The sequence below is a fragment of the Saccostrea echinata genome, unplaced genomic scaffold (genome assembly GCF_033153115.1).
Source record: "Saccostrea echinata isolate AGI-Se365-2 ecotype Australia unplaced genomic scaffold, CSIRO_AGI_Sech_v1 ptg000003l, whole genome shotgun sequence".
Taxonomy (NCBI): domain Eukaryota; kingdom Metazoa; phylum Mollusca; class Bivalvia; order Ostreida; family Ostreidae; genus Saccostrea; species Saccostrea echinata.
Genome location: NW_026889752.1, coordinates 4000001 through 4026315, shown reverse-complemented (window position 1 = coordinate 4026315; position 26315 = coordinate 4000001). Strand labels below are relative to the sequence as shown.

The window sequence follows — 26315 nt, the reverse complement described above, 5'->3', positions numbered from 1 at the left end:
CCTTTACACAAGAATACTTTGTGGCAAGTTTGGTTGAAATTGGCACAGTGGTTCTTGAGAAGAAGTCTAAAATGTGAAAAGTTTACAGACAGACGGACAGCTAGATAGACAGACGGATGTCAGACAAAATGTGATCAGAAAAGCTCACTTGAGCCTATGGCTCAGGTGAGCTAACAAACTTGAATCCTCTTTACCAAAGGATGCTTTGTGGCAAGTTTGGTTGAAATTGGCCAAGTGGTTCTTGCGAAGAAGATGTAAATGTGAAAAGTTTATGACAACAATGATTACGACTGCAACAACAACAACAACAGACAATGGACAAATTGCAATCAGGAAAACTCACTTCAGCCTTTGGCTTATGTGAGCTAAAATTTCAGATCCCCTGCTTTTGTAGTCATTGCTTGGTGTGTTATGATCTATTGCATATATTGTCTTTTTCTTGTATATTCTGTCATGCCTGTTCATCAGATATTAAGGAAGTTTTATACTTTTGAAGTTGAATGTACTGGTACAAAAGTTATCGCCAAACTTTGGGTCTAGGTTGGGATGTACAGAAGCCCATAGGCCAAAATGCTCACCTGAATCACCTTGGTCTTGCTTTTGTTCATGGTTTTTCATGATTTGAACAAATTTAAGTATGCAGTATCTGTGGATGCTTGCATACTAATTTCAATAACCATATGCATGGTCTAGTTGTTATTGAGATTTTTAAATTTTCAGATGTTTCTACATATTGTAATGTAAAATTGTGAGACCCTATTGTGGTGCAACCCTGATATCCCCAGGGGCCATAATTTGAAGAAATTTGAGTAAAACTCAATGCCCTATAGTAGCCCAACCCTATATTTCCAATCCTCCATAGTATCCGAACCCTTATAGTGGGGCCTTGAATGATTTGAACAAATTTGAAACTACACTACCAGATAATTGCTTGCATATTAACATGAACAAGCAAATTCAAAAAATTGTGGTCCCCTGCTTTTGGTGTCTTAGTGGATGGAATGCCATTATTTATGGCATTTTGTGTCAAATATAAACGCTCTACTATCATATGTCATTCTGAAGTAATCACCAAAGTTAAAATTTTTGAAAATTAGACCAAACATGAAGGCCAACGGGTCAGAAATCATAGCATGCTCGGAAACATCTTGTCACAGGTAATGCACATGTCAAATATGAAAGCCCTGTTTCTTCTCAATCAAAAGTTATAAGGAAAGATGACATTTTTGAAAAGTAGGTTTAACTTCAAGGTCAAGATAACAGGGTCAAAAGACATGGTATATTTAGAAAGGTCTTGTCACAGGTAATATACTATACAAGTGTAATATGAAAGCCCCATCTTTTATCTCATAAACAGTTGTGACCAGTTTTAAGTAATGTTAAAAGTTTTGAAAAGTAGGTCAAACTTTAAGGTCATAGGGCCAATAATCATAGTATATTTGGAAAGATCTTGTCACAGGTAATGTACATGTTTAATATGAAAGCCCAATCTATTCGCATTCAAAAGTTATGACCATGGTTGAAGTTTTTGTGACAGACTAACAGCTAGACAGACTGATACACAGACAGCTTACAGACAAATGAGATTTAATGTCCCCTCACTATTGCGAAAGCAGGGGACAATGACCATTGTTAAGTTGTAATTGAAAATTTGTTTTTTTTAAGATTTTTCCTGTATATTCCCATGTTTAACTGTGATAGCCTAGTATGGGATTTATGGCCAAACTCTATCCCTAGGGACTAAGACAGGGACAAATTGAATCTGAACCACTTGATATATTGCAGTCCCTAAAACGTGCTACTACACCACTTGCACGGTTCTGTTCGTTTTGTTTTGTGTACGGTACGGTACGCTTCTTGCACGGAACGGTACGCTTTGTGAACGGTACGCTTTGGTGAACGGTATGTAAATTAAGTGGGAGGAGTCTGTACGCTTTAGTTTATGATTAGCTACTTAATAAAGTTGTTTACCGTAAGTTTTGGGAGATAGGACGATACTTTTTTCTCAGAACCGCTGGGGTCGTCCTATTTAACAAATCGACCTATCTAAGGCCCAAGTTTACAAAAAATGCCCCCAAATCAGTAAAATTTACGTCAATTTTAAAGCAAATCTGTGCCACTTTTGTATTTTTTAAAATTACTTTACCGAGAAAAAATAATAAACAATAAAGAATTAAATATTTATTCTATTGATTTCTTACAAAATAAGTTCCATTAATAAAATATCCGTCGATGTACAAAAAAAATTATTATATCATCAATAATGTCTCAAAGTATATTTACAACATGCTGTGTCCATCCTGTGAAGTTGGAAGTCGCAATCGTTTACTAAAAATAAAACCACAACCGTATCAAAGTTTAAAATACGGAGGAGTTTTCACAATCGCAATTTTAATTTTTTTTTTACCATTTATTTGTAGCGATTAATTGAAATAGTATACCTAAATATTTTTTCATTGTCTTGTGATATTTATTTAAATGTAAAATGTGTGAAATAAATTGTTGCCAGTAAATTCCTCAAATTATTTACCAAATATACCGCTAGTCATAACTATTTTGTTTTATATCCCAAGGGGTACACCGAATTATACAAAGATTGGCTTCTAATAGAATTTTAATTGTCTGACAGATAGAGGATATACACTGTGAACACAAATGTGATAACACCTGTTGGTTTAAACATGTGGGGCATGATTAACAGATCCACGTGCCGTTACAGGGGTATTAGTGCTATACATCATTGAACAAACAAAACTGTGAAATTCCTGATGACTGTTAAATTGCGAATGTACTCTCAATTAAATTTATTTTTTACAACAATATCTCAAGCAAAATTATAGCATGTTAATATGATTAATTTCAATTGCTCACTGTTACATGTAATAGTCATTTGCGTGTTTTAGCAAATCCCTGGACAAGAAATATAAAAATGGCGGTCATCGTACTTAATACTGTACCCCGGTAAATAATGTCGGAATAAAAGAATGTGTCCACAATGTTCTAAAATGGAAATGATTATTGTTTGATTTCGGGTATTTCCCTAATTATAGCTGTTGTATACTACCTTTTTATGTGTTTCACGACGGAGTCAAACTACGACGGCAATGAACAGGCAAGTTTGAGAAAATACGTTATATCACAAATCAAGGAAGTTTTAACTATGTTTGTATAAAACACTATTAAAATGCTGTACTCATAAAAATACTAGTTTATTTTCTCAATATGTTAATATCACGGGTTAAGTTAAAGAGGTTTACATGTTCTGATACGTAGTTTCTACATAAGAATCTCTAGAAATCGATAAACAAAGCCTCGTCCTATCTTCCAAATCGTCCTATCTAAGGATTTTTTAAAAATTACTGCTGAAAATGAGCCTTTCGACCTATATACCCCATCAACATATACCCCAAAACTTAAGGTGTTTCTTTATTATAATCTCTTTATTTGATATGAATGGAAGGAAGGTGTTGCAAGCATTTTGTAATAAGCTGTTATAAATATTTCCGTTTTACAGCTGTATTTACGTTATTACATGCAACTAGTCGTCTTATTAACGTTTTTAATTTACTTTCTGTATGAATCTGTTTAATCTACTTTCAATTTTTAAAATAAAATAATTTTAGTTGTCCATTCATTATCTTATTTTGTACACCATCGCCTTATGGTTCAATAACTTGGAAATAAATCGAACATATCAACAAACACTGTATAACAAGGATGAAAAAAAAATATTGGCTGCCTCGCCATTAAGGCCTATCTCTATTTCTAAAGAATAGGTGTAACATATTTTTTTCCTTTTAATTTTCCTAATTGAATACAATTATTATTTTAAATATTCACTTATCACACTTTTAAACAAATTAGTTTGATTTTATAAATCCATCATGCTTTCATTTTGTCTACCATTCTTTTTACGTTTTTGTCGCTGTTGCTTCATAAAAAAAAACAACAACAACAACAAATCTCTTAACCGAATGATCAAACAAACAATAAAAAAATAAGTTATTACCTTCATTTTTATTTGCGAGGAATTATAATAATTTTTTTTTCACATAGATTCCACATAGGTGTTTGGCTCACTGGAAAAATACGAAAAGTTATCGGTAGAAGTTCACACAGTTAGTGCAAAATATTTATTTTTTGTGCGCGTAATTGTTTTCCGTTTAAAATAAATTTTCCATCAATGTCTAAAAATGCTTTTTGAAGGAAAGTTGCAATCAAGAAAACGGTTAAGACAGCTATAATTCTATCTACAATGTATAAATGTATATATTAGGCCATCATTAAAAATATCTTTGTTTCCACTACCCCGACCCTAAAATCTCAAGTTGGGTAGGTAGGTAGGTAAATATTTTTTTTTTTTCTGACAGCAGCTATGAAAATACATTTTGAAATTTAATGGAATAATACCTTTATAAATAAGAAAAGTACAAAAGAAAGCAATTTGTAAACAGAATTTCATACAAACGGCATTTAAAAGCAAAATATAAGGTAAATTAATTTACAACTATTGTTCAATTGAACTTGTAAAATATCTGATGCCAGTGTAAATTTATTGAAATCGAATATTTAAAAGACAAGATTCTTGGGTACGCAAGGACTGGAGGAAATCTGAGTATATTTTTCAGACCTACTATCAGGTTCCAGTGCCTACACATGCAATGCATATGTACATTATCAAGGGCTTCGAATTGTGCAGTGGTCTAGAGCATTTGCTTTTGGAGTCCCGAAGTAAGGAGCTAATTTAAATTCCAAGTCGTAGGTTCAAATCCAAATGCGGGACAATGAGACCAGTCCTTCGAATGAGACCGTAAAAACTTAGGTCTAATGTCGCAGTAGATGTTGGCATGAAAAAGGTCCCTCGCCATTAATGGCTAAAAGTGTCGAGTACAAGATTAAATTTTGAGCCCTTCACCGGGCTAATATTGTTCAACAATTCTCAAAGGAATTTAAAGCAAAGGGACAACCAATCTTCAGGGCCCTAATTAAAGAAAAAATGCACTGAACGTCTCAAGAAGCTGTATCATGATTTCAAAACTATTTGGAAAGAGTAAATAACATTTGATGGAACAGAACCATATCTAAAAATGATAAAAATGTCATACACAATGTCAAAGTCACGAAGTTTAAGCCATGAATTAAAGACATGAAAGAAAGGAACGTGTGAATTCTATTCATCAGTATATTAAATATGCAGCCATATTAACAACAACTCCTATGGTCCCATATAGTACACATAGGAGAATAGATGAATTAGATCAAAACTCAAATTAAATAAAATGCAGTGATATTGATTGATATGTTCACGGGGAAGGCGGGCCTTACAGTGTATCATGGATACTAAGTACCTTAATTTTAAGGACATTGGCAAGTCACGGTAATCCGGAGAAAAAAGGTTTAGATCATGGGTTTTTTCACTTATAAAGCGGTCAATTAGAGTAATCTGCCCCTAGTAAAATTATTCATGAGTGATCTTCCGTTTTAGAACTCTCTAAACTGTGAAAATCAGAAAAGAGTATGTTACTTAGGAAAACATGAAGCGAGCGAGATCGTCCTCAACAGGTAGATTTGTTTCAACAGCAAGAAAGAAAAGTAACGACGACTTTATTGAACGCTGTGTCCAGGGGAGAGACAATCAGCATATCAATGTTGATCACAGTTATGCTGGTAAGCGCAATGATGTTGAAACATGTAATGATAGTGCAGGACGTGTGCCTGAAACACCAGACTGTGCCTCGTCAATTAACTTTTCTGCTTCCCGTGACGGACACATTTTTAGCAGTGATGAAGATGTAGATCAAAACAAAGACAGTTCGACAGTGATTAGTTGGAGACAAGGTAGAAGAATAGTCGAACTGGGATTCTTAGTTGATAAACTGTTAGAGGGTTGTTCTGTCTGTCATTCCAAATTTCCAATGAATATCACAGATATTGTGAATGAGAGACGATATGGGTTAGGCTCTCTTTTATACATAAGGTGTACATTGTGTGATGGCGTAAACATTGTACCAACAGGAAAAAGACATGGGATGAATGAGTCTTCAAGTGGAAAAAGAGTTTGGGATGTAAACACCAAGTTAGCTTTAGGTAAAAGTTATTAAAGCTTTGTTTTATGATATGATATGTCTAAATAATACAATGAAAAGTTAAATTGCTTTTTAAATCACTTATAATTTATCATTTATGTCAACTAATAAATTGATCTACAAACATACTATTTGACTAAAAATGCATTAGGAAATCATGACATAAAAACATGACTCATATAAACTGTGTTTGATTAAGGTATTTTACACAGTGGCATTGGTGAAAGGAAGATGTCGAATTTATTATCTACACTTAATATTCCCCCCTGTTCAAAAACGACTCTAAAGGAGAGAGAGAGAGAGAGAAATAGGATGTGCAGTTGAAAATGTTGCCCAGACTAGCTGTTCAGCTGCTGCAGCAAAGGAAAAAGAAATGACAGGGTAATTAATAATATATACATGTTTAGCTTCAAAAATATGCAGATGAATATATGGATCAATGAGTGTATTAAAATTTTCTTTCCTTGTCATGGTATATGTAAATAACATGCAGACAAAGTATTAGCTGCAGAACTGTAGCGTTATGTTTTATATTTTAGTCTTTGACCATAACGCTACAGATCCCATGATGCAAATATGGTGCAATTTATGGCGCATGATTATCTGCGCACAGTTGGGAATGTTTTTCTCCACTTTCCAACATGGTCAATCAACTACCTTTCATTCCTTAATTATAGACATTTTACCAACCTGTATATTGTATCCACCTCCTAACCTTTATAGTCATTTCTGCAGTCCAATAAACTCACTTGTTTTGAATTTTCTTTGTATGGCTCAAAATTCATAACAAGTGATTTTAATGGCCTGTAGAGATGAATATAAAGGGTTAGGAGGTGGATTAAATAAACAGGTTGGGAATAGAATATTCTTAGAACTAGAGAATGAAAGGTAGTTGATTGACCAATGATGGAAATTCGACAAATACATGTACATCCACAAACCATGCACAGAAAATCATGTGCCGTAAATTGCACCATATTTGCATTACGGGATATATAGCATTATGGTCAAAGACAAAAATATAAAACCATAATGCTAAGAGTTCTGCAGGTAACAAAGTATCACATAGATCTCTGAAACATCAAATTCTATCAAATGAAATAAATAATAACATTAGGCTTCATGACATACATATTTATTCATACTTTAGAGACAGTTCAGAGGGATTATCTGTGTCATTTGATGGTGGTGGATGGCAAAAGAGGGGATCAGGGAGGTCATATAGTAGCTTATCTGGTAAGTACTAGATATAAGATTCAATTCAGTTTCCACACAGCAGGAATTATAATGGAATCATATAAATAAAAAATAAAATTGTTTCTGTGTACATTTTATTTCTTGAACATATATCCAAATTAATTTTTTTCTTACACTGCAATGCAAGTTTTGTGCTTATTTGAGCCCCTCTTTTTTTAGGACATGCAACATTTATTGGCAACAAGTCCGGAAAATGTATAGCATTTTCAACACGCAACAAGTTTTGTAGGACATGTGAGGTTGGGAAAAGGAGGGAATGTGATTCAGCTAAACATGACTGTAGACAGAATTGGAAAGGAAGTTCGAAGGCAATGGAATCCGATATGTGTGTCAACATGCTTCGGGAATTAGACAAACAGGATGTCTCCATAGATACCATCATTATGGACAACGATTCCACCACAATTGCAAGAGCCAGAAGTGAGGTGAAACCAGATCTGAAAAAAATGTGTGACAAGAACCATACACTAAAAGAATTCACAAACCAACTGTATGATCTGAAAAAAGTCAAGAATGTTCGAGAACTCACTGCCAAAACCATTGGACATCTATCTAAATGCTTCAAGTATTGTGTGTCTCAGCATCAGGGAAATGGGGAAAAAATGAAGAAAAACTTGTTGGCGATAGGGAAACATATCTTCGGTGACCATTCCTTTTGTGACTCTTGGTGTGGATATTTACGATCTCCATTAACCTATAAACCAAAAAACTTGCCATACAATAGATACCTCACTGATGTAAATTTGAAAACCAGCATTATGACTTTATTGCAGAAATACATAGATAAAGCAGAAAAGCTGTCATCCCTGGGAAGTTCACAGGCCAATGAAAGTCTAAACAACACTATATCCAGTAAAGTTCCAAAGGCCCATTTTTACTCAGGTTCAGAAAGTAACGACTTTCGAATTGCAGCTGCAGTGGCACAAAAGAACTTAGGATATGGATATGTATCAGAGGTAAACATTTCTAGTTATGACATAATTTTTATGATATAAAAATTCTGTATAATGTGTTTAATATATGTTATGGAGAATAAGATTTATTTATATTTTTAAAAATGTTTTTGAATTGAAAATTTACCAAGAAATAACAATTTGCAGGTTTGTGAGTCTGTTCTTTTATCCCCTGGTGAAGTAACCAAAAAGGTTTCCCAAGAGAATGACAGGAAAAGAGATATGGGAAATGAAAGAGAAAAAACATTGAAATATAAACGAAATAGACGAATAAAAAAGGAGGAACGGAGTACCAAACAGAAAACCTGCGAACTACGTGAGGGTGAAACATACAATACTGCAGTTGATTTGAACCACAATAATCATGACATCATTGAAATTCCACACCCACTTACTGAACCAACCTGCCAAAAATTGACAAGTGCAGATTATTCCTATGTTTCTTTTGATCTGGAAACAACTGGACTTGGTAGGTACATATATGGGTCAGTGTACTAGAAATTGATTTTCTCATATTCTTACATTTACTTTGCCTAAACTGTACAAGTACATTGTATATAAAAATGCTTATTTTTAGTTTGATCCATTTTATATAAGTATTTGCATGTATAATAATACTTTTACATGTTTTTTCTTTCATTGTATTCTGTAGGTAAAGACTGTGATATCACACAGATTGGTGCTGCATTTGAGGGACAAATTTTTAGCCAGTATATTTTGCCTTCTAAACCCATTTCACCTGCTGCAACTGCTGTGACAGGATTAGCTGTTTCAGGAGGGAGTATGTATAAAGAAGGATATCACGTTCCATCAACATCTACAGAAGAAGGAATACAAAACTTCCTAGACTGGCTGTCTAAAATTCCACAACCTGTCTTGATGGCCCACAATGCTCGTTTTGATGCTTGTATTTTCTGCCGTATATTATTAGAAACAGAAAAGAGTATTCCTGCTTCAAAATTGATTTGTGGATTTGTGGACACACTTCCATTGTTTAGGAAACAGTTACCAGAACGCACTTCATACAAGCAGGTCGATCTCATAAAGGATCTTCTTCATGAAGACTACAGTGCCCATGATGCTGCATCTGATTCAAGAGCACTTTTACATCTCGTAAAAGCACAGAAGTTCAACAATCATATCTTACAAGAAAACAGTTTTTCCTTCCAATCATACATGGAAGTCATACAATTTCAGAATACTGTGCAAGACAATACCAATTCATTGTCATATCTACTGGAAAATAAAATTATTTCCAAGGTGATTGCAAATAAGATTTCCAAATCTGGTCTTGGGTTGGCCCATCTTCAGTTGGCATATGATAGAGACAGAGATTGTGGTATCCATCAAGTGCTTTCAGAGACAACTTCCACTGGGAAACCAAGAGTAACAGTAAACAAAACTATTATTAAAAATATCTGCCAGTATTTTCATGACAAACATGTTTCATACTCAAATGAATGATACAATACAGACAGTCAAACAGTTTTTTATTTCTTCTTTTATTATAATGGATGCTAAGGGAAGTAACTCAAATAGAAATAACAGTGCTGGTATGTCTGTCTTCTAGCTTATATTTGCATTTTCAGCCAAAATACCCAAATGCCATAAGATATAGGAATACAATAATGTATATATAATATGAACAGAATGAAATATATGGGTTTTGTAAAAATCCTATGGTTAAAAATTTTGCAAGTTCATTTTATGAACTTTTTACATAGAAAATGCATTGACAATTCAAAAAACATTTATTTTACAAAATCTTAAAAATAAGGGTGGATTGGTAGGTAAAAAGTGCCAGAATAAAAGATGTTGGGTACCATTACAGCTTCAGAAGATTTTTCAACAAATTCTATACAGAATCCAGGAACCTTGCCAATGTCCTTAAAAGAGGGGTTAGTAAATACCACAGAAACAATCGTAATTAGTCGTGATATATTTTATTCACAAAATAGGATTCTAATAAGTAAATAACTAAAGGCATAAGGTTGATATGTCACTGTTATTTATAACTCGAACTAACCCTCTTTGACCACGTGTTGTGGGTGTCATTTTGTTTCCAACAAACGCTTGAAAATCACAGTTAACAAAATCCGCCGTTCAGATAAAAACGGATTTTGATGAAATTGTATTTTCATTGATAACATCAAAAAAAAAAAAAAAAAAATACTGCAATTATCTTATTAAAAAAAACTCTTCAGTCGGCGCGATTTAATTGGATCGGTCTCGTTAGGGGAAACAAAGGTATTATTTATTCTGGCCTTAATATATATATTGACTGCAAAGACAGATTTCCGAAATAAATAATACGTCAAAATGTTAGATAAGAAATAGATAGTCCATTTTCAATTACCTAGAAAATAAATAATATGCAGCCATGCATGTCCTCAAAAACTTTGAAAATGAATAATTTGCCCATACCAGGTTCTAACCCCCCCCCCCCCCCCCCTTTTTGTTTCCTTGTCAAACCCAAACTTTTTTTTAATCTAAGATCTAGAAGAAAAGATAACTGCACATGAAATTTTGTTAATCTGCTGATTAAAACTGGTTCATTGTTGTAGACTTACTGTTTAAGACAGCAAACTGTTGATACACGTGTGAATGTAGGCAGATATGGACTAACGGGATTAGATACGGTTCAATATACACAGCTTAAGTTTTTACCTGTGCACGTGTGATGACAATACTTGACCAAAATTTTCAAATGTTTTAGAGTAAATAATGAAAGCATAGAAAGACGTCAGTCTAGATAACTAACAGACTAAGCATTTTAAAAAAAAAAAAAAAAAAAAAAAAAAAAAAAAAAAGATTAAACTGGGCTTTATGTGTAAATTCCAGGTAACATATTTTACCTGCAGGTTTCATTGAATAAATTCTGACATATATCCAGATTTGTTTTTGATTATGTGTATTAAACTGAAAATTCCATGCGAAAATGTGGCGATCGAACTTTTTGACAGTATGTTATATTGGAGATAACATCTTGGGTTGGTCGGAAGAGTGTAAACCAACACATTATTTATAATTATATACATCGCTTTTATTTATATGTTTCTTTTTTCTAGTTGAGAGGCGTTTACATTTCAACATGTCCGCTTTCAAATTGTCAATTTAGTTCGTTTTTTCTGTTGCTAAATCTGTAATCATTTCTCCCTAAAACTATTACTTACATGAATAAAAATGATTTTAAGGGCTTGATTTCGGAAAAAAGCACAGAATCCTAATACATTTTTCAATGTGTCTTGGTTTCCGAGAAGGTTCATAGAGACAAGAATACGGTAGATAAAAGCTCTAGAAATAAACGATAAAGTATTTAATTCACTTTTATTTATTATAAATTGTACACGAAAATATTACGATGCTGCATTTAATATGAAAAAAAAAGTTAGTCAAGCACAACCCGATTATGCATATCGAATAAGGAATCGTCTCACACTCTGTCGAGTTGTTTTAAAGTCGTAACTAATTTTGAGCAGTTTCCTTATATTAATATATGTAAGTCCAGATGCATGGTACTTAATCATAATATTTTGAATCTCTAGGATTATTTTCCGTCCTTCTTTAACGGGCGCTGCGTCGAAAGAAATAAAAGCAAATTACTTACTGTATTTGGTCATTGCAAGATTCGGAATGCTTTCGGGGCATGGCTTGCATAATTATTTCAAAAATTATTCATGAACGGTACGGATGGCTTTGTGCACGGTACGGTACGCTTCCTGCACGGAACGGTTCGTTTTGTGTATGGTACGGTTGGCTTTGTTTCACGGTACGGTAAGCTTCTTGCACGGTACGGTTCATTTTGTGTACAATATGGTTCACAGTACGCTTCTTGCACGGTACGGTACGGTTCGTTTCTGAGGTGTTGTAGCACGATTTAGGGTCTGTAATATGGCTAACTATACCACTTAAGAAGATAATTATATATTCCAATGTAAAACTGTGATACCCTATTTTAGCCCCACCCCATTCTTAGGGGTCATTATTTTTAACAAATCTGATTCTACTCTATGTAAGGAAGCTTCCAAGTAATTTTAATTTCTTCTAGCCCAGTGGTTCATGAAATAATTTTTTTTTAGAAACCCATCCAATTTATGTCTTCTCATGATTATCTCCCTTTTAAGGAGGACATAGCCATTCATTTGAATACTGTAAATGAACTATTGTGAGAAATATCCTTGAGTTTTGTGACCTACTTTTATTATTATTTAACTCGTGAAAATTAATCACTGTGAACAATTGGTTTTGCTTTGTATTTGAAGAGAATGTTTCATCAGTCATGAAAATTAATCAGGCCAAACAAAAAAATATGTGTGGTTCCGGTTACACTTCCAAAAAAATTAGGGTAGGTAGGTAGGGTTTTGTTGTTTTTTTTTAAGTGATTTTCTTAATTTTTTCTAAATAATACCTATCACTGCTTTGCAAATGGCATTTAGATGTGGTGTGATAATATACTAGTCAATATTGGTAGGGGACACCTACATGCTAGCTTGCTTTGGATTTAACACTATTAAACACTTGCACTATGTTTTGCAAGGAGGCCGTCATTGCTGAAACTAAAACTTAAACTGGATCCATTGATGGAAATTGGGGGAAATTCCGGAAAAAATATGAAAATTGCCAAAAAAAAGTTTAGGGTCAGGGGTATAAAATAGGGAAGGTCGGGTAACCGGAACCACACATATTTTTTTATTTGGCCTCATCACGGATTGATTTCTAACTGATGAATAAAAGATGACACGAATATTAGTTGGTTTACAGTACATTTGAATCCTTTTCATCTAAGGATGCTTTGTGTTATGTTTCGTTGAAATTGGCCATGTGTTTCTTGAGAAGAAGTCAAAAATGTTAAAATTTATCAGATGGACAGCTATACAAACAGATGATTAGAAATGCTCACTTAAACTTTGGTTCAGATTCGCAAAAATCAAAAGACATTTGGAAAGATCTTGTTGCAGGTAATGCACCTGTGAAAAAAAAGAATTAAGCCCCATCTCTTATGGTGAAAAGGCTAAAATAAGAATAGAATTTTTTGGAAAGTAGGTCAAACTTGTAGATTGAGGTCATGAGGTCAAAATTCATAGACCATTCACAAAGGTCTTGTTAAAGTATTGTACATGTGAAATATTAAAGCCCTATTTTCTCTCATTCAAAAGTTATGATCAATTTTGCTTTCTGTTTTGTAACGAATAAAGAGATTGATAGATGAATGAAATTTTATATCTTGAGCTAACGTAAGTGAAGGACAAAAATAGAACAGAATATGCACCAAAAAAAATACATAAAAGGTTTGCATACAAAATTCTTATCAAAACTGCTAATCTCATTTGTATCAGTATACAGCAAATTTAGACAGAAATGCAGCTGTTCATAAAACAAATTATTTTAAAGCTTACTTTTTTCTTCAATTCAGATGCCAGCCTCAGGATAACCTCCCCTGTCTCATCTATAATGGTCACCTTCTTTCTGTAAAATCTGTTGCTCCTCCCAATTTGTGTGTTTTCATTGTTGTACAATGGCTCTGATTTTTCAGTCTTTTTCAAAATGGCTAAAATATCTGTAGTACAGAGATTTTGAACATCAGTTAAAAATATTTAGTTGTTCTGAATATTCAGAACTCATTGCTTTTCATATTACATGTACATGTACCAACAATGGTATTGTAAAGTTAGATTTCTTTTGCTGCAATACATGTATATGCATGAACATGAATAAGCACTCATCAATCTGGCCTATCAATAGTGCTTTCATTACACATTTTTATACCTACATGTATACAGATTTTTATGAGGGAAATAGTAAATTCATGGTTCTCACAGGGAGAAAAATTTTTCCCTAGGCAGCGAAGTTGACGAAGGAAATAGTTTCCTGCCAAGGAGAACCATAAATTTGCTATTTTCTGAGTACCCATTCCATAAGTGTTAATTATTTCAAAGCAGTCTAAGGATCTATTTATTTAAAAAGATGATCAGGCATTTTTTTTTTTTTAGAGAATACAGAGGCATTCAGATATAAGCATTTGAAAAGTTCACTGTAGCTTTTTTATCAGCTATGAGCAGAATACATTCTTACATGTAAGTCCTGTCCAAAAGTATTTGGCAAAGATTGGAAATTAGAAACTGAGAGGGTAGTTGCATGCTTGGATGTAGTTTATACAGTCAGGGGCATAACACAAACAGGTTTACGTTATTAGAAAAATAACTTACAGACCCTGAAACGTGCTACTACACCACACGCATGCTGCACGAACGGTACACGCTCGCAACACGGTTTGCACGAAACGCTGCACGGTTTACACGAAACACTACACGCTTTGCACGAAACGCTACACGGTTTACATGAAACGCTTTGCACGAAAGGCTGCACGGTTTACACGAAAGCCTGCACGAAACGCTTTGTACATGTTTCTCACATGCTTTGTACACGATTCTCGCACGTTTTGGCCTCGATCTGGATTTTCTATTCGGAATCTCTCGGACTTTATTAAAATTAAATAAATTACGGATTAATCAAAGATTAGTTAAGAATTGCAATCATTCAGATTAAGTTAGGATTAGAACTCGCTACACCAGTACTATATTAACAGACAAAATACACAATGTTAAGTTGTATTTAATTAATAGTTGTCATTGAGTATGTGAAGTGCCCCGTGAAATGTCCATCATCGTCTATGTATACAAAACTTTTTCACTAGACTCTAAATTACGCACTGAAAAAACTATTGTATATGTAATTCATAATATTTTACAGCATTTAATGATTTTTTACAATTATAGTTTGATATTAAGAAGTCGTTTTATTTTTTTTACTTATTGATTGATTCATTTTTTTTTTATTATTTAATAAATAAATACTTTCATTTGATTGAATTAGGCTCTGTTTATAATTTGCAAAGGTAGTATGTACACTAAATCAAATAAGAACATTGTGCAGGATGGGGGAGGGGGGGGTAGATTACCGAGATCTTACTTCTGTTCATGTCTAAATATAATGGGCACTTGTTTCAGTAAATATACCATTGGGAAAAATTATTATAGAAACAAATGCCCGTTCTAAGAAAAAAAAAGGATATCCATATTTCCAGGGGGACCAGATACATTTAATTCATTAAATGCACTTTAATGAGAATGGTAAATATATCGCTTCATTACAGAATCAAACTTTGACTTACATGTATCATTAAAATTTAATACGGTAGAAAGCTGGGGGAATAGGTATTGTAATGCTTTAGTTCTCCATTTTAAGGCATTGTGTTTATCAAATAAAAACAATATATCCACCACCTTGTAAAATCCTTGATTTCAAATCCCGTCTAGACAAAAAAAAAAATGTAATCAATAGTCGCAGCTCTTAACAATACATTAAATTTACATGAATACATGTCGTGTCCTATAAACTAAAAAAAAATATGCTCTAGAACTGCGTGATTAATAAAACAACTAATATATAATTATTCAGGATTTTTTTCTTTATATTTTATTATTCAAGAATACACTGGCAACTTAATTCACTGTTTATAGAGAATCGGATAAATTTAAGAAATAAAATCCATGGGTATTTATTTTTACTCATTAAATACTAATAAAACCATTAAATTTCACGAATTAAAAATCAATCGTTATTGTCAGGTGTCATCATAGAAGTGATTGACGATTGACAAGAGAAGATATAATACATGTAGCAGAACAAGTTTTCAGTTTCCGGCACGCAGAGCCCGTGATCACTGTTGGAAATGACCTTGATCACAGTCGTAAGAAGAGTGTCAGAAGTGTAAAGATTCCAATACATTTTTAAGGGGTGCATCAGGTGCACCCCGAAAAAAAAAACATTTTCTTTAAAAAGAAAATTATCTATAAAAACTTGTTAATAACAAAAACTCAAAGTTTGTGTTTACATTTTAACACCCCCCTCCCCCCCCCCCCCCCCCCCCCCGGAAATATTTAACCTTGTACATGTATTTACTGATCCAGTGAATTATGATTCATTTATAAGACAATTATTAATCAACCAATTTTATGCATAAAAAGACTACAAATGACTCATCGTTTGAAAATTATTTGTATCACAATCTTGTAATATAAGAAAATTATGTTCGTTTATAAAGAAAAAAACTAATTGTGCTCCCCGGCCTAGAATTCCCATACTTCACATTTATAGCAACGCACTAAACTTTGTATTTTATATTTCACACCTGACTTATCTATTTATTATTTTGCATTAATCACCCATATGTTTTTGTAATCTCTATATACCACAACCGTAAAATGGTGAAGAGATTCAAATAAATGAATGAAAAGGACAAGACGGGATTATTGATGATTTTTTTTATACAATGTTCAGTATTGCTCCCTTAAAAACAAGAGGCCCATGGGCCACATCGCTCACCTGAGCACATTGGCTAGGAAAAAAAAGCAAAAATCAGTTCAGTATTGAAAAGTTTGGGGGGGGGGGGGGGTAGCTGAATTTTGAACTACCTGATGATGCTTTCATATCAATATAACAAATGGCTTTGCTGTTCTTGAGCACAATATTTTTTCCCATATATTCATTTGTAAAAATTTGATCCCCCTTTGTGGCCCCACCCTACCCTCGGGGGCCCTCATTTGAACAAATTTCATTTTACACTACCACAGGATGCCTCCATATCAATTTGACTAATCATGGCTTTTCTGTTCTTGAGAAAAAGATTTTTTCTATATATTCCTCTGTAAACTTTGATCACCGATTGTGGCCCCACCCTACCCCCGGGGGTCATGATTTGAACAAACTTGAATCTACACTACCTGAGGACATTTTCATATAAATATGACCAATCAGTGCTTTGCTGTTCTTAAGAAGAAGATTTTTAAAGATATTTTCCTATATATTTCTATGTAAAACTTTGATTCCCCATTGTGGCCCCACCCTACCCCTGGGGGTCATGATTTGAACAAATTTGAATCTACACTTCCATATAAATATGACCAATCAGGGCTTTGCTGTTCTTAAGAAGAAGATTTTTTAAAGATATTTTCCTATATATTTCTATGTAAAACTTTGATTCCCCATTATGGCCCCACCCTACCCCCGGGGGTCATGATTTGAACAAATTTGAATCAACACTACCTGGGGATGCTTCCATATAAATATGACCAATCATGGCTTTGCTGTTCTTAAGAAGAAGATTTTTAAAGATATTTTCCTATATATTTCTATGTAAAACTTTGATCCCCCATTGTGGCCCCACCCTACCCCCGGGAGTCATGATTTGAACAAACTTGAATCTACACTACCTGAGGATGTTTCCACATAAGTTTCATCTCTCCTGGCCCAGTGGTTCTTGAGAAGAAGATTTTTAAATGATACCATTATTTTTTCACTAATTCACATTATCTCCCCTTGAAAGAGGGCGTGGCCCTTCAATTGAACAAACTTGAATCCCCTTTACCCAAGGATGCTTTGTGGCAAGTTTGGTTGAATTTGGCCCAGTGGTTCTTGAGAAGAAGTCAAAAATGTGAAAAGTTTACAGACAGACAGACAGACGGACAGACAGACGGACGCCGGACAAAATGTGATCAGAAAAGCTCACTTGAGCCTTCGGCTCAGGTGAGCTAAAAATGTATCGAATCAAATTATTTAAAATTGATGTGCGTATATTTAATTTCTTTGAACATATTTTCTTTCCTTCTTTATTTATATAAAAAAAAAGAAAGAAAATCAAACAAATATGTATACATAACCGCGTAATTTTATTTTGTTGTTTCCGTAGTTTTTTTTTCTCTTAAAATACCACCGGTATCATATATATTCGAATAATATTAGTTACAAACAACACAAAATGACATGTTGATCCATCAATAGCCATATTTAAAATAAAATGAGTTCCGAATGAATCCTACACGTTTCTCACACGATTCTTGCACGAAAGTCGCACGTTTCTCACACGGTTCTTACACGAAAGTCGCACGTTTCTCACACACTCACTACACGGTTTGCACGAAACGCTTTGGAGCTTACACGAAATGCTGCACGGTTTACACGAAACGCTACACGGTTTGCACGAAACACTGCACGGTTTACACGAAACACTACACGGTTTGCACGAAACGAAAAGCGCACAAAAGTCACACGCTTTTTTGGGGTAGTAGCACGTTTCAGGGTCTGTACATAAGTTATTTAACAGACACAGAATTTTTTTTTTAATGATAACTTAAACTAGATGCTGTCATGAGACAGTAATACCCGCACTAATGTGTTTGCCTCTAAATGCAGGCACTGGCATCAGGGGGGCCAAAGGGGGCCTCCCCCCCCCCCCCACTTTTTTCGAAACAAAACTTTTTACTATTGAAAATGTTCATGAACAGGTGGTTCCCCCCACTTTTTGTTGCATTATAGTCAAATAAAGGTATGTAGTATTGTATATATTCATGTAAAATTGGAGTACTAAAAGAAGTTGGAATCCATTCCAACCCCCCAACCCCACTCCACGAAATAGGATTTTTGAGTTTTGAAAAAAAAAATTGGGGGGGGGGTTGTCAAATTTTTTCAGGTAAGTTGGTATTTTTTTCTCTGGCTACCCTCTCCCCTCCACTTAAAAAAACGTTGCTATGTCCTTGAAATGTGCTCTTACTGCTCTCCTTCAAATTCTGGTAACCAGGTAAGAAGCACACATTCAAATCAAGCATAAAATGCTCAGGTGAACATGCAACCCATATCAGGGCCTCTTACATAAATCAGGTGCGGATCCAGAAATTTTTTCCTGGGGGATCCAACCCAGAAATTTCTTGACAAGCAAAAAAAAAATTCTATTTCATGGTGGTGGTGGTGGTGGTGGAGGGAGGGGGGAAGAGGGGGGTTTGGCCGCTCACTTTTTAAGCTTCATATGTATAACTTTTCAACTTAACAGGGGTCCGTGTTTTCTGGGGGGGGGGGGGGGGTTTCCAAGGTCACTTTTAGTTGCTTTCGTATATAGATTTCATGTAAAGGTTCCAGACCCCCTCCCCCCTCTAAATCCACGCATGTAAATATTTCATTACCAGTCTGATATTACCTAATAATGTAAATTCTGATAAAGAGAGAATTTTTTTGAAAGATTTGTGTAAAAAAAAAAGGGGAGGTGGTTAATTTTCTACCCATAATTGGAACTTGTTGAATTTATTGTCAAAACAACAAATATTATTATTTTAGTGCATAGCTTTTTTGATAAACTTAAAAAAAATAGATGCCAACTTGTGCAAATTTTAACAGTATTTGGGTAGGAGTCGGAGAACCCCTTTCCAAATCTTGACCCAATCAACTTTGTTTTCTTCTTCAATCAATTTTTTTCTGAGCCTTAACTTGACAACCCTTTCACATTAAGACTTAAAACTTGAAACATGGAGAGGCGGTACGGAATTGGGGTTGAGGCCACCAAACGTTTTTTACCTTGACCTTTTGATAAGGTCAAGGTCAAACTTTACATAAAAATATAGTCCAGGCTATAACCTGAGAACCCTTTGACATTAGGATTTCAAATTTGTAACATAGAAAAAAGACATTTACAAAAGATGCACTGCACTAAAATGTTGACCATGACTCCTTTCTTCATTCAAGGTGAAATTGAGAAAAACACCTCCAAACCATAACTTAAGAAACCTTTTGACATTAAAACTTCAATCTTGGAACATGGAGAGGTGGTATGGAGAAAGGGTGCATGCAAACAAAATTTTTTACCTTGTTTTTATATATGAAAATAGACACAAAGTGTTTGTCGTGTCCGTCTTCCGTCCTTTCATCCTTCTGTCCTTCTGTCTGTCTTTCTGTCATGCTTTGCATTTAGCTCTGTTCAAAGCTCAGTTTCAAAGAAACTATCAAAGATATTTTTATCAACCTTCATATGCTGATAGATATTGATGAGAGCTATGTAACTGCATCAACATTTTATGACCTTGACCTTTCCTTTGACCCTTACCTCACTTTTCTTAAATTAGTGTTTAGCTCACTTTTAATGAAATCATTCAAGATATTTTTATCAAACTTCATATGTTGATACATACTGATGAGAGATATTCAAATGCATCAATATTTTTTGACCTTGACCTTTCCTTGACTTTGACCTCACTTTTCTTAATTTAGTGTTTAGCTCAGTTTTAAAGATACCATTCCAGAAAGTGCAATTAAACTTCATATGTTGATGCATACGGATGTAAGCTATTCAACTGAATCAACATTTTTTGACTTGACCTTTCCTCTGACCTTGACCCCACTTTTCTTAAATTTGTGTCAAAATTCATATGCTGATACATTCTGATGTAAGCTATTCAACTGCATCAATATTTTTTGCCCTTGAACTATTCTTTGACCTTTACTTCATTTATTTTAAATTAGTGTTTAGCTCAGTTTTAAATAAACCATTCATAATATTTTTATCAAAATTAATATGCTGATACATATTTGTGAGAACTTTTCAACTGCATCAAAAATGTTTGACTTTTAACTTTCCTGTGACCTTGACCTCACTTTTCTTAAATTTGCATTTTGCTTAATTTTAAAGAAACCATTTTAGATATATTTATGTAAGCTTATGCACTTATACATAATTTGGTGAGAGTTTATCATCTATATCCAACTATTTAGATTTTAATTTCAATTTTAAAGAAACTATTCAAGATATTCTCATCAAATTTCAAACACTAATACAAATTTTCATGTTGCATTACTAATAAACCCTCCGCGGGGCATTCATGTCCTATGGACATATTTCTAGTTGTATAAAAAAATGTCATTTTTCGACCCCCATATGACCCCCAGGGTGAAAATGAAAATTCCAAAACCTTACTGCACATCTACAGGACACCACCAACCATCTCCCAAAAGATGATTAGGCTACTGTGTAAAATGTAAGAGGAGTTCAGGGAACCAGGGGCTTTTTGCATAAAAAAATGTCATTTTTCGACCCCCATTTGACCCCCAGGGTGAAAATGAAAATTCTGAAACCTTACTGCAAATCTACAGGACACCACTAACCATCTCCCAAAAGATGATTAGGCTACTGTGTAAAATGTAAGAGGAGTTCAGGGAATCAGGGGCATTTTGCATAAAAAATGTCATTTTTTGACCCCCATTTGACCCCCAGGGTGAAAATGAAAATTCCGAAACTTTAATGCACATCTACATGACACCACCAAACATCTCCCAAAAGATGATTAGGCTACTGTGTATAATTTAAGAGGAGTTCAGGGAACCAGGGGCTTTTTGCATAAAAAACGTCATTTTTCGACCCCAATTGGACCCCCAGGGTGAAAATGAAAATTCCGAAACCTAACTGCACATCTACATGACACCACCAAACATCTTCCAAAAGATGATTAGGCTACTGGGTAAAATGTAAGAGGAGTTCAGGGAACCAGGGGCTTTTTGCATAAAAAACATCATTTTTCGACCCCCATTTGACCCCCAGGGTGAAAATTAAAATTCCGAAACCTTACTGCACATCTACGGGACATCACTAACCATCTCCCAAAAGATGATTAGGCTACTGCGTAAAATGTAAGAGGAGTTCAGGGAACCAGGGGCTTTTTGCATAAAAAATGTCATTTTTCGACCCCCATTTGACCCCCAGGGTGAAAATGAAAATTCCGAATCTTTATTGCACATCTACATGACACCACGAAACATTTCTAAAAGATGATTAGGCTACTGTGTAAAATGTAAGAGGAGTTTGAGAAAGAAGAGTGTGACAGATGGACGAACGGACAGACGGATGGACAGACATGAGTAACAACAATATACCTGAACTTTCTTTAGAAAGTGCGGGTATAATAAGTTACTTTTATGTTCTACTTAAACATTGAATTCTTTGGAGTTCTGTATTTCCTGCCAATATGTACTGCATTTTGGGATTCCATTATGAAATACTAGATGCTGTCATGAGACAGTAATACCCGCACTAAGGTGTTTGCCTCTAAATGCACACTCCTTCATATTGGGCTTACCAAGGAAAAAGTCCAAATAATTCTATAATTTACACAGTACATGTGTTCGTCAAATCGAGCATAAAATGCTCAGGTGACCATGTGACCCATGAACCTCTTATACGCATTTCATATACTTAATTCATTACCAGTCTGAAATAACAGAATTTAATTAATGATGTAAATTAGGTTTTGATAAAAGGGGGGGGGGATATAAATTTTTGGCCCATAATTGGAACTTTTTAAATTTACTTTCTCAACAACAAATAATATTATTTTAGTACAAAGCGTTTTTGATGAATTTATCAAAATGTGCAAACTTTTTTTAGTATTTGATTAGGCAAAAACCTCCTTGAAAAGCCATACCCAATCAATTTTGTCACCCCCCCCCCCCCCCCAACACACACACACAATTTGCCTGTTTTTGAAAATAGGCCTAGATGGCAAAGTTATGTTAAAACATCGTTAGTTATGATAATTTAAAATTTGTTCTTGTACTGTACATGTATGTGAACACCTTGAAAATTTCTACATCACATTGGGCTTGCGTCACCCTACCAGTGCTAGTACTAGTTTTACCATTATCATTTTTAGATTGCACATGCCATGTGACATGGTGCAGTGTTACATGTATATCAGTGGAAATTAATTCATTTTGTGTTATAATTGGATTATATTTCATGAAGTTGACAGGACCTATGACAGTCAGTTAGTACAAGTTTAACTACAGATTGGGGTAAAATAAACCGAAATGCAAATAGTTAGGTTAAAGTTTAAAAAGGATCAAAGATCATCGGCAATCTTCTATGCAGAGTTGTCGTTCGTTTCTCTCTCAGACACTGAATGTATGAGTCAATGCAGAGACATATGTCTCTGGCCAATGGTAGAGAGTGGATCATCAGATGCCACAATAGACGAATTTCACATTCTGAAGAGTTATCTCCCGTTGTCGACATTACATTCAGTTATAGGCACAGATCCTGGAATTTTTTCCCAGAATTTCCTGAGGAGCAAAAAAAAAAAAAAAAAAAAAACAAACGAACAAACAAACAAAATAAAAACAATGATGGTGGGGTCCATGTTTTTAAAGGGGGAGGGCATCCAAAGTCATTTTTTATTTGCTTCTGTAAATCAGTATATAGTCCTATTTTAATAACTCTGCAAATTCCAGGGGGGGGGGGGTTCCAATCTCCCTAGCCGCTCCCTGTCCCTGAAATGACAAATGATCATGTGACTCCTAAATAGTAGAAAACTTTTCCATTTGACTATACATATTTTTGTTTCTTGTGTTATTATGTTATGTATATCTAATGGTTTAAGGTTATGAACCCCTGGAGGTCATCCCCACTCTCTTAATGAACTGGAAATGTTCATAATGTGACTACATCAAATTAAATAAAAGTGCATCAATGATAAGATTACTTGACATTTCATTCATGAATTTGGGTCAACCCATGTATCCTCCTAGAATTAGGAATGAAAATCATTCAAAGAGATGGACCATTAAACTATCTGTATATATTCAGATTTTTTTTTATGTCAAACCAAAGTATTAGACTAGTTTGCATACATGAACAAACAGGGGTCTGGGAAGGGGCAAGGGGAAGGAGTTATCTCTTTACGTCTTAATTGTTGAAAACTCCTAAAATGAATGTTAACCTCAAATCCGACTTGTACGTCTTCATTATTTTTAAGTGGTGGTGTCTCTGTATGAGTGAAAAATTTCCAAGAGGGACATTTAACAACAAACAAACATTAATGACTTAAAAAACACAATATACATGTACATGTTTATTAGTCAACGGATATACTTCTGATCATATCTCTAGTTCTCCCTTGAATCAGAAATGATGATATAAATATTTTAAGAATGATTAAGAGTTGAAAAGGTTGTACATTTTAAAATTCACTAAGCTCTGTGGTTGAATTAGCTATACCAGTTTAGCTTATTTTGCTACTCAAAGCACCTTGATTAACTATTTTTAATCATACTGTTTTCTGAAATGTGAAGTTTTTTCAACATGGATACAAGTCATACCTTTTCAGCTTCTGAAAACAATGCATGAAAAAAAAAAAAAAACTGCTTTTCAAATACTGTAACTCTTTCCAAGTACTTGTGATCATCAGTTTTTAGCTCACTTGAGTTTTTCTGGTTTTCTGATCACATTTTGTTTGTCATCCATCTGTCCGCCTGTAAACTTTTCACATTTTTGTTTCTTCACTAGAACCGCTGGGCCAATTTCAAGAACCACTGACACAATAAATTTAACCTTGGTCATAGCTTCTGAATAATAAGAGATAGGGCTTTCATATTTCACATGTACATTACCTACAAGAACTTTCTAAACATACCATGATTTTTGAACCCATGACCTTGACCTTGAAGTTTGACCTACTTTTCAAAAAATTTAACATTATTTTAAATGATCATTTTGAAAGAGAAAAGATAGGGCGTTCATATTATACATGTATATTACCTGTGACAAGACCTTTCTAAATATATCATGACTTTTGACTCTGTGACATTGACGTTGAAGTTTAACCTACTTTTCAAAAATGTTATATTTCCTTATAACTTTTGATTGAGAAGAGATAGGACTTTTATATTTGACATGTACATTACCTGTAACAAGATGTTTTCAAGCATGCTATGATTTTTTTAACCCTTGACCTTGATGTTTTACCTAATTTTCAAAAATTTTAACTTTGGTGATTACTTTTGAATGACATATGATAAGGCCTGCATATTTGAAACAATATGTCATAAATAATGGCATCCCATCCACTAGGACACGGAAAGCAGGGGACCACAATTCTTTGAAATTGCTTGTTAGTCATTTTGATATGGAAACATCCTCATATAGTGTAGATTAAAGTTTTTTATGCCCTGCCATGAATATGGCCGAGGCATATAGTGTTTGTCATGTCCGACTTCAATAAAACGTCATATGCTGATACATACTGATGTAAGCTTTTCAACTGCATCAAAATTTTTGACCTTGACTTTTCCTTTGACCTTGACCTTACTTTTCTTAAATTAGTGTCTAGATCAGTTTTGAATAAACAATTCAAGATATATTTATCGAACTTCATATGCTGATATATACTGCTGAGAGATATCAATTGCATCAACTTTTTTGACCTTGACTTTTCCTTTGACCTTGACCTAACTTTTTTAAATTAGTGTTTATCTATGTTTTAAATAAACCATTTCTGATATTTTTATTGAACTTCTATGCTAATAGTAAATACATACTGATATAAGCTTTTCAACTGCATCAGCATTTTGACCTCAACCTTTCCTTTGACCTTGACCTCTCTTTTCTCAAATAAGTGTTAAGCTCAGTTTTAAATAAATCATTCAAGATATTTTTATCAAACCTAATATGCTGATATGTATTAGTGAGAGCTATTCAACTGCATCAAAAACTTTTCACCTTGCACTTTCCTGTGACCTTGACCTCCCTTCTCTTTAATTTGTATTTTGCTTAGTTTTAAAGAAACAATCTAAGATATTTTTATGTAAGCATTGCACTTATACATAATTTTGTGAGAATTTATCATCTATATCCATTTTTTTTTTAGATTTTAGTTTCAATTTTAAAGAAACTGTTCAAGATATTCTCATCAAACTTCATACACTCTTACAAATTTTCATGTTGCATTTTAGTAATATACATTCGGCGGGGCATTTAAGTCCTATGGACATATTTCTAGTTTTCAAATCATGACCGACAGGCCACAATAAGGGATCAAAGTTTTATAGAGATTTAAAAGGAAAAAAATCTCCAAAATTCTTCTTTTTAAGAACAACAAAAGCATGATTAATATGGAAACATTCCCAAGAAGTGTAGATTCAAGTTTGTACAAATCATGACCCCATGGGTTAGGGAGGGGCCATTTTTTTCCTGCCCCTATTTGCTATCCACATGGAAATGCAAATTTTAAAACCATTTTACACATCCACAGGACAAAATCAATCATCTTCCAAATGATCATGATTTAAGGCTAGTGCATAACATATAAGGGAAGTTCTGGGAACCAGGATGTTTAAACATGTTAAATATTTTTTTTAAAAAATTTGACCC

The 26315-nt window shown here is 34.0% G+C and overlaps 2 protein-coding genes across 2 annotated transcripts in view; one reads left to right on the top strand and one right to left on the bottom strand.

Annotated features, from left to right (window-relative positions):
- The first annotated feature begins 6885 nt into the window (after window positions 1-6885).
- On the top strand, window positions 6886-9858 carry LOC133178714 (uncharacterized). The gene is made up of 5 exons (XM_061313427.1): window positions 6886-6974; window positions 7237-7322; window positions 7503-8299; window positions 8444-8765; window positions 8949-9858. Exons 1-5 carry the CDS (start codon window positions 6886-6888, stop codon window positions 9758-9760), a joined length of 2106 nt encoding a protein of 701 aa, XP_061169411.1. The 3' UTR covers window positions 9761-9858.
- Window positions 9859-12998: 3140 nt separating this feature from the next.
- The window catches only part of LOC133178712 (uncharacterized), a 20742-nt gene continuing 7425 nt past the window's right edge, over window positions 12999-26315 (bottom strand). The window contains exons 4-5 of the mRNA XM_061313426.1: window positions 13693-13853; window positions 12999-13016 (exon numbers count right to left, since the gene is read on the bottom strand). Coding sequence (XP_061169410.1) covers window positions 12999-13016; window positions 13693-13853 — 179 coding nt within the window. The remainder of the gene's footprint in view (window positions 13017-13692; window positions 13854-26315) is intronic.

What these genes read in the sequence shown, in the direction of transcription:
- LOC133178714 (XM_061313427.1), top strand. Translation starts at nt 6,886, where the DNA reads ATGGCCTGTAGAGATGAATATAAAGGGTTAGGAGGTGGATTAAATAAA. An exon ending in GATATGGATATGTATCAGAG is followed by an intron (nt 8,300 to 8,443) that starts GTAAACATTTCT and finishes AACAATTTGCAG; the next exon opens with GTTTGTGAGTCTGTTCTTTT. An exon ending in TCTGGAAACAACTGGACTTG is followed by an intron (nt 8,766 to 8,948) that starts GTAGGTACATAT and finishes TGTATTCTGTAG; the next exon opens with GTAAAGACTGTGATATCACA.